Source organism: Amblyomma mixtum, chromosome 3 (assembly GCF_055824585.1).
Source record: "Amblyomma mixtum isolate Tamu chromosome 3, ASM5582458v1, whole genome shotgun sequence".
Classification (NCBI taxonomy): Eukaryota; Metazoa; Arthropoda; class Arachnida; order Ixodida; family Ixodidae; genus Amblyomma; species Amblyomma mixtum.
This window is the reverse complement of record NC_143014.1, coordinates 39,758,924-39,773,665: the sequence shown is the minus strand read 5'-3', so window position 1 is coordinate 39,773,665 and position 14,742 is coordinate 39,758,924. Positions and strand designations below refer to the sequence as shown.

The 14,742-nt window shown below is 49.5% G+C and overlaps 1 protein-coding gene across 1 annotated transcript; it reads right to left on the bottom strand.

Annotated features, from left to right (window-relative positions):
• Positions 1-7,438: 7,438 nt before the first annotated feature.
• LOC149349794 (importin-7-like) lies at positions 7,439-8,787 on the bottom strand. Its single transcript, XM_089575496.1, has 2 exons — positions 8,474-8,787; positions 7,439-7,493 (listed from the first exon to the last, which is right to left on the bottom strand). Exons 1-2 carry the CDS (start codon positions 8,785-8,787, stop codon positions 7,439-7,441), a joined length of 369 nt encoding a protein of 122 aa, XP_089431622.1.
• Between the last annotated feature and the right edge of the window lie 5,955 nt (positions 8,788-14,742).

Here is a 14,742-nt window from a genome sequence, read left to right as displayed (position 1 = left end):
TAAATCGCAAGCACGGCGAGGAACCTTCACATTTCTTTCAACCCTGACAGCTGCCAGTGATGCCGCCGTAGGATTCCACCTAGCTGCGGCGTCTGGTGACATGCCGTAACGGCTCCCGCACTTTATACCCCCAGCGATGCCTTAGTGGTTTTGGTGTCCGGCTACTGATGCCAAGGTCTGGGGTTTCGATCCCCGCTGTGCCTGCCGTATTTCGATGGGGACGAAACCCAGAAAGGCCCGCGTGCCGTGCGATATCAGAGCAAATTCATTAACCACAGTTGGTCAAAATTAATCCAGAGCCCTCCGCTATACGGTGTCCCTTGCACACTGAACACGAATAAACCTATCTGGGAGTAAAGAGTGACTAAAGATGTCCTCTGGCGCACGCCCTTCTTTATAGGGTGTGCGTTGAGGACAACTTTACTCCCTTTTTACACATTTCTGTTTACAGTGTGCACAGTCCCCATGTGTCGCTTTGAGACGTTAACAAATTTTTACTCCTTCACTTTCTCACCCACTTAATGGCGCCCGTAGACCATCGCGTTGATACCATTACCAAACTCGCTCAGGGCATCAGCAGAAGCGATTACGGACATTTGAGCTGAGGTGAAGCGAACCATCAAAACGGTTAAGACTGCTTACGTGCTTTGAACGCGAAAGCATTGTCTCATCGTGAGCTCTGTAGCGAGGTTAATTAAATATTCATTCCTTTTCTAATCACACACCTACAGATTAGTATATACTCGCAAGGAAACGCATAGACTAGGTACGCCTCTATTCGGGAAGCAAGTCCGTTCTGTAGGATGATCGCCGAGTCGCAAGTCGCGATTTCGGAACACATTCGGTTTTGTGGCCTATGGGTTGCGTGCTCGCCTCGCTATCTGACGGTCCTTGGTTTAATTCCCAGCACCTTGGCAGGAAATTTTCTCCTTCGCTGCAGGCGTCGATATATCTCATGGTTTAGTGCTGACTTCACGCGAGAGCATGGTGACGTCACTGAGGAATTTTGCGCCATGCACGCGCGACGGTCGCTGGCTTTCCTGCTGATCGGACATATCTTTTCACGTTAATATAGGCAAAAGCGTGCGCAATGAATCGCGAAGAAGCGTTTAGCGTCCCGTAGCAGCGTCGTGTAGGGAACCTGCGCTGCCCAGGTGGCAGTGCAGTTATTCCACTAGGTGCCTAGAAGTGCTGCCGTCAGTCGCTCGGACCGCTACAAACACGAGAGCACATTCTGAACGATTAGAAGACCGCGTTTGATTGATAGCACTATTTTTCTCGCTTCTGTAGACATAACCCAGATAGCTGACAGGCACCACGTGTGGCTTCGACAGAGCGCAGAAGCTCACGCCAATAAGCTCAGGAAGGTGGCGTGGAATAGCACCAAGAGCGCCCCCAAAATTGCTTGCTCCTCTCGCTATGCTGTGTGTTACGGCGCTGCAATCGACACGGCAAACTTCAGCTTGAGTTCCATATACGCCGTCGCGCTGCACTTTGGCGATCACGCGGCATTGATTGTTGTCATGTAATATGCAATTCGAAGTGAATATTGCACAAAGACACGCATCTGCGTTGTCTTCCTTAGTGATCACATAGTACAAATATTCTAGACTGTCGACTGTACGTCTTCTTTGCTGGTGAGCTGCACTGCGCGAATCACTTACATCGATGCTTGCACCCTGATACACTCAGCTGTCGCTGTAAGACAAATTGCGCGATAGCGTATTGTGCCCACCGGTTTCCTCAAACGGGTACCAGCTTTCCCCCGATCTAATACTCGGCCTTGCTGGGTAGCGGCCTTGAGAACGGAGCCTGTACCTTCAAATCCCGCCACTGCATAAGCTACCAACGGGCGAACAAAAAAAGGAATAAGTGCCTGTATTTCTTTTCCCCCATACAACGGCCAACTGGAACGACTTCTCCAGCCCAACGCCGTGCTCCATACCAGCACTCTTCACTCTAAAAACACCATCAAATAATAAAGGTAGAAAAACATCCGTTAATGCTGTGTGATACAGTATCACTCACGAACTCAAGTAATAAATCTTATGACGAGATTTGCGCGGTACAAAAAAAATATATACGCAACTATATGAACTGTGTGAAAACATTGCGACAACACGCTCTCCGGCTTCAAGGACGTCCATTTTGGGGGCTAAAGGGGAGGGCAAGGAGGCGGACCACTGATGTCCCCCCGCGTTCTCGACTTTCTGTTCCACCCAACTACGACAATGAACGACGACAGAACACTTAATTTCCTACAACATCAGGAGTCACGCTGGCACTGCGCAATCAGGGCTCGGGGGAAGCAGGGGCGAACGTTCTGGAAAACACCGAGGACGACTGCACAGCGACCACAGTCCCCAAAAAGGAGCAGATAAATATTGGTAACAAGGGGTATAAGGCGGGGATACGCAAACTTCCCGTTGTTACTCAATGCACGTCCACGGAGGGTATTCGAAACACTGTACTCGAGAAAGGTAGAAAAAAGTGGTAATCGTAGATACCTTAGCATATCAGATTTGCTAATGACATTATACCCTGCTGAGTAGCCCACAGTTTGAATTGCAGCAGATAGCTGAGGACCTCAGTAGGCAAAGTCAGAATGGTAGGGGTGAAAAATAGTACGAAGAAAACTAAAGCGTGCAATGTGCAGCAGTCTGGCGAATCTAGCTCTACAAAAATTGCAGTGAAAGAGTGCATACCGAGTGTTTAAGCTAACACCTTCGAAAAATCCCCTAGATAGGATGATCGAAATAGAGAAAGCACATATTCTCGGGAACAAACTGTCAGCCGCGGCGGATGCCAATCATTTTCAAAAACATGCTTATGAGGTAATTAACTCAAATTTACAAAACAACTTTTTACTCAGCACAGTCTAGTGGTTACGGCCATTGGCGAATGCGCAGCTATGGACCAGACGACGTTATAAACCCTTTCTCTAAAGTCCTCCATCGCGAGGAAATCTGGGGCTTTGATTTTTTGGCACCCAAGATTGAAACAGAGCGTATGAGCTGCGCCGGAAGTTCAGAGCAAACTCTATTCCTTGATGACGTGTTGCAATGCCCAAAGCGCCCAATTCGAACCGTCCGCGTTGCGTCTTGTACCATGACATGCACTTTCTTTTGCTCCACTGGTATCATTTTTCATGCACCAGGCGACGAAGCAAAAGAAAGCCCATGTCCCGCTTCAACAGAGCAGGCAGTTCGAATTAGGCTCCACAGGCAATGCAACACGACACCACCAGACGTTACATCTGCACTGAAATCTCTGTGCTGTTTCGGTTTTGTGCACCCGCCCCAGTGCAGATTCGGGGCGTGTGCATTAATAAGGTGCTCTCGGGCGCAGGCGGAATGCTCCGGAACTGATATTAGCATTCACCACAAGAAAGAATGGGAGAGTAGCGTGGATGAAAGAGCAAAAGCTGCCTGCAGCAGCTGGCTCCGCGGCTGTATGCCGATCGGCTGCTCAGCCGAAAGGTCGCCGTTGCGATACCGGCCGTGGCGGCAGCATTTTGAGATAGAAAGGGGGGCTTCTTTAATTGAAAACAGGTAATTTAGCCGGCGTTTAAATCCGCTGACTTGCTACTCTGCGTGGGGAAGGGATTTCAGTCAGTCAGTCAGTCAGTCAGTCAGTCAGTCAGTCAGTCAGTCAGTCAGTCAGTCAGTCAGTCAGTCAGTCAGTCAGTCAGTCAGTCAGTCAGTCAGTCAGTCAGTCAGTCAGTCAGTCAGTCAGTCAGTCAGTCAGTCAGTCAGTCAGTCAGTCAGTCAGTCAGTCAGTCAGTCAGTCAGTCAGTCAGTCAGTCAGTCAGTCAGTCAGTCAGTCAGTCAGTCAGTCAGTCAGTCAGTCAGTCAGTCAGTCAGTCAGTCAGTCAGTCAGTCAGTCAGTCAGTCAGTCAGTCAGTCAGTCAGTCAGTCAGTCAGTCAGTCAGTCAGTCAGTCAGTCAGTCAGTCAGTCAGTCAGTCAGTCAGTCAGTCAGTCAGTCAGTCAGTCAGTCAGTCAGTCAGTCAGTCAGTCAGTCAGTCAGTCAGTCAGTCAGTCAGTCAGTCAGTCAGTCAGTCAGTCAGTCAGTCAGTCAGTCAGTCAGTCAGTCAGTCAGTCAGTCAGTCAGTCAGTCAGTCAGTCAGTCAGTCAGTCAGTCAGTCAGTCAGTCAGTCAGTCAGTCAGTCAGTCAGTCAGTCAGTCAGTCAGTCAGTCAGTCAGTCAGTCAGTCAGTCAGTCAGTCAGTCAGTCAGTCAGTCAGTCAGTCAGTCAGTCAGTCAGTCAGTCAGTCAGTCAGTCAGTCAGTCAGTCAGTCAGTCAGTCAGTCAGTCAGTCAGTCAGTCAGTCAGTCAGTCAGTCAGTCAGTCAGTCAGTCAGTCAGTCAGTCAGTCAGTCAGTCAGTCAGTCAGTCAGTCAGTCAGTCAGTCAGTCAGTCAGTCAGTCAGTCAGTCAGTCAGTCAGTCAGTCAGTCAGTCAGTCAGTCAGTCAGTCAGTCAGTCAGTCAGTCAGTCAGTCAGTCAGTCAGTCAGTCAGTCAGTCAGTCAGTCAGTCAGTCAGTCAGTCAGTCAGTCAGTCAGTCAGTCAGTCAGTCAGTCAGTCAGTCAGTCAGTCAGTCAGTCAGTCAGTCAGTCAGTCAGTCAGTCAGTCAGTCAGTCAGTCAGTCAGTCAGTCAGTCAGTCAGTCAGTCAGTCAGTCAGTCAGTCAGTCAGTCAGTCAGTCAGTCAGTCAGTCAGTCAGTCAGTCAGTCAGTCAGTCAGTCAGTCAGTCAGTCAGTCAGTCAGTCAGTCAGTCAGTCAGTCAGTCAGTCAGTCAGTCAGTCAGTCAGTCAGTCAGTCAGTCAGTCAGTCAGTCAGTCAGTCAGTCAGTCAGTCAGTCAGTCAGTCAGTCAGTCAGTCAGTCAGTCAGTCAGTCAGTCAGTCAGTCAGTCAGTCAGTCAGTCAGTCAGTCAGTCAGTCAGTCAGTCAGTCAGTCAGTCAGTCAGTCAGTCAGTCAGTCAGTCAGTCAGTCAGTCAGTCAGTCAGTCAGTCAGTCAGTCAGTCAGTCAGTCAGTCAGTCAGTCAGTCAGTCAGTCAGTCAGTCAGTCAGTCAGTCAGTCAGTCAGTCAGTCAGTCAGTCAGTCAGTCAGTCAGTCAGTCAGTCAGTCAGTCAGTCAGTCAGTCAGTCAGTCAGTCAGTCAGTCAGTCAGTCAGTCAGTCAGTCAGTCAGTCAGTCAGTCAGTCAGTCAGTCAGTCAGTCAGTCAGTCAGTCAGTCAGTCAGTCAGTCAGTCAGTCAGTCAGTCAGTCAGTCAGTCAGTCAGTCAGTCAGTCAGTCAGTCAGTCAGTCAGTCAGTCAGTCAGTCAGTCAGTCAGTCAGTCAGTCAGTCAGTCAGTCAGTCAGTCAGTCAGTCAGTCAGTCAGTCAGTCAGTCAGTCAGTCAGTCAGTCAGTCAGTCAGTCAGTCAGTCAGTCAGTCAGTCAGTCAGTCAGTCAGTCAGTCAGTCAGTCAGTCAGTCAGTCAGTCAGTCAGTCAGTCAGTCAGTCAGTCAGTCAGTCAGTCAGTCAGTCAGTCAGTCAGTCAGTCAGTCAGTCAGTCAGTCAGTCAGTCAGTCAGTCAGTCAGTCAGTCAGTCAGTCAGTCAGTCAGTCAGTCAGTCAGTCAGTCAGTCAGTCAGTCAGTCAGTCAGTCAGTCAGTCAGTCAGTCAGTCAGTCAGTCAGTCAGTCAGTCAGTCAGTCAGTCAGTCAGTCAGTCAGTCAGTCAGTCAGTCAGTCAGTCAGTCAGTCAGTCAGTCAGTCAGTCAGTCAGTCAGTCAGTCAGTCAGTCAGTCAGTCAGTCAGTCAGTCAGTCAGTCAGTCAGTAAACGAAAAAATCGCCTTGGCCAGGCCACGTAATACGCACAATAAAAAACCGGTGTTCTCTTAGCGTGACGACGTAGAAACCAAAAGAACCAAAATGTAGTCGAGGGCAGCAGACATTTAAGTGGAATAATCAGGTTTTATTTTAGTGCAGGGCAGTCGCGGCTGGCGCAACGGAGGGGTAGTTAGAAACCACTGGCAGAACTACGCCTTTGTCCAGCCCGGCGGTGGTGAAACTTTCTAGCGGATACAGAGGAGCGACCCGAAGCCGCCCCCCGCTTAAACTCGCAACCATCGTCGAACGGGCTATAGTTGGTAGTTCATATTCGGAAAAAACAGCGGACCCTTAAGAAACGGACTGAGCAAGAAAGGACGACGCCGCTTAAACGCCGGCCACTATCTCTTGGGCAGCAGCGGCGTCTTCAGCCAGCTGGAGGAGCTTGATCTCTGACTCCGGGTGGAGGCTGAGCATTGAAGCCTCCTAATCAGAGTCGGTAATGAAGTGACTCGCGGATAGGGATTGCGGGCAATCCTGTGAATGTAATCTAGATGATGATCACTGTAATAACGATGATGACCAACATCAAATGAGAACTTCTGGCTCGCAGTGTTAAGCACACAGAGAAAGAAGAAATCACCTTCTTCCAAGCAAAGCTCGATGGCATTGTACTGTATCTACGCTTTATTTTTAAAGTGTCTCCTTGGATGTCACGATATTGAACCTACAAGCAATATAATATGGAACACGCGGCTTTTAACCTCTCTGTTTTGCAATCGCGCGCTGTGTTGTTCACTACATCGGCATGCACAAAACGTTTGTCTCGATCCGCTCAGCGAAACTTTCACGCCCTCCTCCAGAGTGCAAAAATGGTCCCGACACTAACCTGTCAAAGTGTGCACTCAAAGTACGAGCCATGCCCGCCTGCATCACGGGACCTTACCGTCTCGAGATCGCCCGCTTTCCGGATCAGCTACAGACAAGAATTATAGTCCGGCAGGTCATCGCACGAATGTTTGGCCATGGATGTCCCTCTTAGAGATCCAATTCAAGAACGAAGCGACGAATGCCCCTCAAAGGTGGCCCTCAAGCCGATGATCGCGACGTCGTGCTTAATCTCCTTGCAGCTGTTTGCCTGACATCGCGGCAGCTTTCATATGGAAGGTCTAGACGTGGGTTGTGTGTACTTGTGTATATAAAGCGTCCCGAATCACGCAGACACACAGGCGTGTGTGGCCAACCGCGGACAGCAGAAATGACTCCAAAAACGAAGGCATACCAAATTGAGCACGTGTGTGTCTCTCCACCGCATAAAGTGCGTCACAGTGAATGGCTCTCAAGGCAAAACATTTGGAAGAGAAGTTTATCGAAACTATGAGCGCATTGTGATCTTAAGCAGCGAAACTGGCAACGTCGTACTGCACAGCACTGCAGAATCAACCGCAGCTAGTGTCAGCAAGCGGCAGTGTAGTAGTCAAATGAAAGTTAGGAACGTTCTCGCTCCACCTTCTCCGCTATTTAGTTATTGGTGGAAAATCGGTATTTCAATGGTTGAGCATGCGCAGTGGCGCTGTGGGCGCCACCACAGGGGCCGGAGTCCGGGAATGCGGAAGTTCCATTCAGTCGGTCACGCCAGCCGCTTGTCGAACCGCGATTCCTTGGCCATGCAGGAGAGCGGCGGCCTTCTCTGCACGGAAAAAATGTCACCGGAACATGAGTGCGCTCAAGAAAAGGCAGAACGCTAAAAAAGGTACATTGAACAGAAGAAAAATGAAGCAAGACAAGAAAAAATTAGCTGCGGTTCAACTCTGCTCAACCTGGATAGAGAGCGAAAGCTATGGCGTATACGGCAACTAAAAGCAGCTTGGCGTCTGTAACGTTGAGTGCGCTCCAGACACTGGGTAGGCAGCGCACCCACCCTGCCACCCTGGCAGGTTGCTGTTAACTGTTGATCGCGAGAGTTTGCTCACCCAATGAACGCTGCGGCCTATTCCAGCAGTTCCGCGTGTCTGCAACAACGTTGTCAGCGCTAATGCATGCAGCCAACATCTCTCTCTCACCACCCCGCGTACCTATAAAAGCGATTCAGGCGTCCACTTACCAAGGGAGAAAGTTATGCGCACTTCTTTTCCTTAAAATCATCTGAGTGTAAAACGCTGTCAACGCCAACGCCAATGAATGCAATGAACGCCGATGGCCTATGGCTTCAGTAAACTGGTTTTTGAAGTATGGAAACGGCGCACTACCTGTCTCACAGATCTCGGAGGAAAGGCGGGAGTGAACGAAGAAAGAGAAAGAGGTGGCGGAGTGGAGGTCTATATCTTCAGCGCAGCGTTTCAATCAAAACGTTGTCAATGCCAACGCATGCAACGCACATCTATCACTACCGCCACGTATAAAAAACACGACTTAGGTGTCTACTGCTCCAAAAGAGCAGCTACGCGCCTTTCTTTTCCTTTCCAAGCTCGTGCTCAGTTGGTTTCGTAGCTTAAAGCACGACTAAGCTGTCCACTGTGCCAGGGGGCCAGTTACACGACTATCTTCTGCTTTCGAAGCTTAAGGTCACTTGAAGGTGAAAACTAGGCACCCGGCGATCGAAGCATGAGGTCCCGTAGTGAAGCTTTCGCTTCAAAAGCGATATAAACAAAGAATACGCGTATACTCACGCAAGTAGATATCCTGTGGCCCACAGAAGGGTGTGCCACCAGAGCTGAACGATGGGGGCACCGTCTGGTTCTGGAACACGTATCCACCACTCTCCTCGATCCGGCTCGACTCTGCAGCGGCCTTCCTCTGGCCGGCCAGCATGTTGACCTTCCGTGCGGACCTCTCCTGCACGACGGACAGCGGGCCCGACGACAACGCACCAAACCACATCGGGTCCGGGTTCCGGATGCCGCACATGACCTCCTTGGAGGCCTGGTACTCGTCGACAGGGCGCTCCTTTTCGTCGAGGGACGCCGTGGTCCACTCCATGCTTTCCTCTGACTCCTTCGTAGAGCTTGAGGTTGAGGGAAACGGCGCCCCACGCAATTCTCGCCGCACACTGCTGGCCCTGGTCGTCAGCGTCGTCCTGGTCCCAAATCGAACACATCCAACAGCACGGTCTTTGTCTTCTTCTACGCTCGCCTTCTGCGCCGGCCTTCGACGGTCGTCGTCGCCTTCGTCTGTCAGCCTCTCCCTCCAGATCCCCGAGGTGCGGCAAAATAAAGGCGCGGCGATAAATTAAGCTGGGTTCCTGCTCTCAGCTTGACTGCACAGCTACGTTCATCGGCCTCGATAACCGAATTTCCGCAGGGATCGCACTTTTTCCCTTGGCGGGGCGACGTGAGCGTGTTTCTGATCAGTCTTTTTTGAAACGAGTTCGACCTCTGAGAACTACAGATACGCGCGAGAAGTTTTCTATCTTCCCAAGGTCACCTCAATCACATTCTTCATGCGTGTCCCTCGATGGATCTGCAGCTCTCCGATCGCTGCACCGAGCCCAAGGGTTCGCCGTGCGCCTACGGCTCGTGGTCGCCTGGCGGGCCTACACCCCCCCCCCCCCCCAACCCCTTCTCTCTTATTCCACCAAAATTGATGAATAAAAATTGTTTCGATCTCTCTCTTCCCGTCTTGCTCGAAAGATCTTGTGTTCCTTGGCAGATTTCGCGCCTGCTTTGCTGTCCCTTTCCCTGCAAGTCACGTTTTCGTCTGCTTCCATTTCCCGGGTGAAGCTCAATAAACCTTCGCTGTAGGTCATCAATTAGCCTGCGTAAACCTTCTTTTCAGTCCTGCCATGTCGTTCGCGATGTTCTTTACGAGATCAGGGTGGAAATGAAAATATCTTGCTGTGTAGAATCAATAGCGTGGTATGGCTGGTAAAAACTGGTAATTATAACTTGATACTGAAACTCGCTTAAAACGGGATAAAACGATGCTCTGCAATGGAACTAAACCGGTACCCTCCTACCCACCATGACCACATATTGGTATACATAGTCTAGATATTATTAAATGCATCAAGGTTCCTAGAGTGAAAGAGAGGCAGCACTCGTAGCACGCCAGCTCGTCACGCAGGCGTGCGTAAAAGAGCGTAGAAGCGCGTAAACGTTAGCACACAAGTAATGTAACAGTCCTGCAACAACACTGCAAGATAACAAGTGTCTCTATTGATCAAGGTTTTCTTTTCTTTCTTTTTTTTTGCGGTGTTTTAATGCATCCGCGCAGGATTTGGACAGCAAGGTTTGTGTTGTAAACAAAAAATTTTGGTCCTTTAAAATCACCTTTTGGTATTTTAAAATCGGATACACGCCCCATCGCACCTGGGGCGTGTCTCTTGGCTCCGATTTCGAGAACACACCCGTTAGTTATAAAACCGACATTGCTTGCACCAGTACGAGCAGAAAAATTCCGAGCCGCACAACCCATTCACTTAAACGGCTGATTTAATTTTGGAACGGTGGGCATGCGCGTCAGTAAATGAGCACAATGATCGAGATCAAAACATGCGGAGTAAATAAAGCCCCTTCGTAAAGTCGTCTATGCGGCAAATCAACGCTCCATATATGCGTACAGTGGCAAAGATGCTGCAGCAGAACAGCTCGCTGTCTTCGTAAGATTACCTCCCTCATGAGGATAGCGGTGAAGTTCTGCAGTGTCTCTATCTCTAATGTTAGGCAATCCAGAAACGCCTCCCACAAAAGGTGCGATTCCTGAATACGCGAGAATTTTTTAATAGCGAATCAAACACCCTTCTATCCGATTCGTCTAACGAATCAAATAAGCATGTTCAAAACTATACTGAGATTCGTTATTAACTTTTCGAATGTTTTTCGGATAATCGGTAATCGAAAGAGACACTGTTTTTTCCGAAGACTGGTTTTAAAAAATGATGACCGATTTGCGTAGTTAGGCCAAGTGCGAATTGGGTGCGCTAGAAGCTTGGTTTTCAATTCGGTTCCGATGTTCAGATCCAGTGTTCACGGATTGCAGCTGTTCGGATAGCGATAATGGGTTAATGTACACCTATACAGAACTGGTCATTATCTACACTTAAATAGATCCTTAACAGTCTTTCCACCACTCCTGGCGCAGTGCTGCAGCGGTCCAGAGATGCGCCATTGCCCATCTATGGCGGGTGCTGCCATCAGTGTGACTCGGGTAGCGTGTGTTGGGCTGCGATCCGGGTTTTCTTCCCGAGCAGCATCTCACTACTCCCGAGGCTGCTCACCTGCCCACCCTCGCTGCGCAGGTGAGCAGCATTTCCTCTTACTTTGGCAGGCAACCCACACAAACTGCCGCGTTTCTGCCAAAACGGTTTCAACGCCAACGTACGCAACGCACATCTCCCTATCACTACCGCCACGTAGCTCAAAGCGCGATTGAGGAGCCCACTGACTAGAAATGATTCTTACAGCTTTCTTCCGCAATCGATAGATTTTGTACAAGTTTGTTCCAGTTATTGTGCCCCATTCCAAATAACCATACGCTAATGTAGACTCGAAAAGAGATTTGTATAACAGTAACTTAATTTGTTATGGTTGAAAGTAATGCAAGCGTGTAAGAATACTCGCTGTTAGAGAAAGTTTGGAAACCTCCACTGCGGCGTCCCTCATAGCCTGAGCCTCTTTGGGACGTAAAACCCCGTAAACCGAACCAATATATAACTTGAAAAGCAGCGCCCGGAGAATGGATCGCTGCGGAAAACCGTGTAGTAATGGTTTGAAGCTGGAGTGATAGTAGTTTATGTGCACCCTTTGCTGGCGGTATTAACTTGAAAACAGACCGAAAACAACCCCTGAAACCACAGTATTCCATTTTTTTTTTAATAATGAGGCGTGATCTGTTCTATCAAATGCTATTGAATAGACGATGAAAATTTTAAGTGTATACAGTTAATGCTCAAAAGCGCCAAGAAGGATTTCTTCTTCCACTACCAAAGCGCTTTCTGCGAACGTTTTTTTTTTTTTTTTAAACGCAGACTGACAGCGTGTCATAATGTAATGCTTGGTTGTAAATGAACTCATTCGTTCGTGTATTAGTTTTTCAACAAGTTTGGAAAATACCGAGGCATTGAAATAGGCGTATAGATAGAAATGTTATTTTTCTCACCACCTTTACAATTTTTAATAACTTCTGCCTCTTGGAGCTGGGGAGCAAATTGGCAGCGTGAAGAGATTTGATTAATGATGTGCTCTTACATAGGGCCTATGATAGTAGCAAGGTATATACCCATAATAGAGACAAAAGGGCTTTTTTGCCATGGTCAGTGGACTGTCTCATACGCCGTAAACCGAAACCGTAAGCCGTAATTTTCCTCCACTATAGGATGCAGTATTTCCGTTGGACACCTTGCAGCGCTCTTTAAAAAAGGACTTTCTCGTCACGCCATATGGGATACGGTTTCCACCTGTCAAGAATGGAGGGTGCGTGCCATAAAACTTATGTTGCTCTGCCTCCGCAGTGTATGGAAAACGGGAATGGCTGTGAGACACGCTGATGTGGATGCTCGCTCAGCGAGGGAGCAGTTCATCGAAAGTGTGGTCTATCTGAAGTAAGTGTACGATACGCAAAGAGAGAAACCATGAATGGGTGCCTGTGTTGAACAAGCTGGCTAACCTGAAACGCTTTTAACACACAGCGCAGCCAAAGTTTGGCTGCCGTTTATATGTTATTACAATCTTCTTGTAATTGTGATTAATTATGTTTGCTTGAAATCAGCAGGTTATAAAAAAATAGCAGTTTAATCTGTGCTACACCTAGATTACCCACTGCAGGAATGGATGCGTGCTGTCCAATTTTTTCATCTCATGCATACACAAGAAACAACATAAGGGAGGCTGTCCCTAGAGAAACCTTTATGCACTGGGCCCGCTTGTACGAAGCAGATTAGATAGTCTAGTTAAGCCTTATTCGCAGCCTAGGCTCTTCGCAAGATTTGGAGGAAGGAAAGGCGCATAACGGGCTGACCTTGTCGGTGGTGGTGGTGATCTCTTTTATTACTCCCAAAACAGGGGACCAGTCTAAGGACCGGTTGCGCTGGCTTAGAGGAGGTCGGCGGGGATCCCTTGGGATGTCGCGGCCTCCACCGCGCGCTGGATAAGCCGGCGTTGGTCTGCCGGCTCGGAAGTACGCAGGAGAGACTCCCACGTATCTGGGGTGTTTGGGTTGTTTGTGTTGTAATGTGTACAAGTCCACACCATGTGTATGAGAGTGGCTGGAGTTGGGCAGTGTTTGCACATGGGGTCTATCTGTTGCGGAAAGATCTTGCTGTATAAGAGGGGGTATGGAAAACTGCCAGTTTGTAGTTTCCGCCATTGGACGGCCTGGCGTCTTGTTAGATCACGGTGTGCGGAAGGATAGAGGCATCTTTCGAGCCGGTAGTGCTGTAGTATGTCCATGTAAGTGGTGAGTAGAGAAGCGCGTGAGATATTAGTGTCAGAGGAAGCAGGGAGGCCGATCATACACTCTGCTCGGCAGCTGAGATCTCGGGCGAGAGTGTGCGCCTGGGCGTTTCCGCTGAGCGACTCGTGGGCTGGGGCCCAAAGAAGTAAGCGAGAGTTGGAAGAGGGTGCAGTAGAAAGTAGAATGTGTAACGCCTGGCAAGAGATACGGCCAGCATCGTAGTTGCGGATAGCCTGTTGAGAATCACTAATGACGACTTCGATATTTGGGTCAGCTAGCGCTAGCGCAATGGCAACCTCCTCTGCTGTGGTGACTGTTTTTGTATTGCGAATGCTGCAGGCTGTGTACCAGCTGCGGTGAGGGGCGAGAGCTACCGCCACCGTCGCTGGCTTCGAGGGATGGTAAGAGGCGTCCGTATACGTGACGTCCGGACGTCCGCTGAAGCGTTTCTCGAATTGACGTGCACGGTCGGCCCGTCTCTCGGCATGGTGGTCCGGGTGCATCCGTTTGGGAATGGGAGGGATGCGGAGGTTTTGGCGATATCCCGGGGTAAGTTCAGCATAACTTGGGGCCGCTCTCGGCGGGGAGATCTCAACTTGCTGCAGTACCGCTCGGCCAGCGTGTGTGAGTGAGAGCCAGACTCCTATACCGCGCCGTGAGAAAAATTGGCTGTGGCTTAGCTAAGGTTAAGCCTGGATATCTCGAAGCGAAAAGCTCTCGCTGATTTTCAGCCAACTCCTAAGCTACCACTTCCGGATCGGTGTTTCTGCGCCGTCCGCCTGTTGCTTCTTCTCCTTCCATGGCGAGTGTCTGTGCCTGTTCTATGGGCAAGCGCGCTTTATATACACCTCCTTTCAAATGCGCACTGCGCACGGCTGCGGTCCGCGCAGCAGTGGCAAATCTGTAGTGCGGGTCACGCGAAGCGCGGTGTTGACGAGCCTAGTGAAGCTTTTCGCTTCAAAAAGAAAACATAGACCAAAAGCTTCGGTTGCCAGCTAGCACTCGAGTTTGCCATTTTACTCGTTCTCATTTCTGCATCACAACCCATAAACACGAACGGTTAAAATGACAAACACGAGCGCTAGGTGGCAACTGAAGCTTTTAGTCGCTTTTTTTTTATCTCACGGCGCGGTTGAGGTGTCCGCCGACAAAGTCAGCCCGTTATGCCCCTTTCCTTCCCTCAAATCCAGCGAACGGTTCTTGGCTGCGGTTATATAAGACTAGACTGGTAACTATACTGTCTAACTAGCTTCGTGCAAGCGGGCGCTGGTTTCCTAAGTTCACTTGTAAGCCCGATTATGCTGAGCTGGGCGAGTTGGCAAGGAGCACCTTGAAAAATTCCGCGCAACAAAGGGACGAGTACAAAGGAAGATGAGAGGGCCTGTCTGCTTCTTGTTCCTTTCTACTCGTCAATTTGTTGCGCTGAATTTTCCAAGATGCACTTGTAAGCAACCAGCAAAGGCACAGCGTGTACAATATGTGTGCTTAGAATCACCACCTGTTATCGGCCACTCGGCGCAAGGATTTCTTTTTAATGTCATGTAC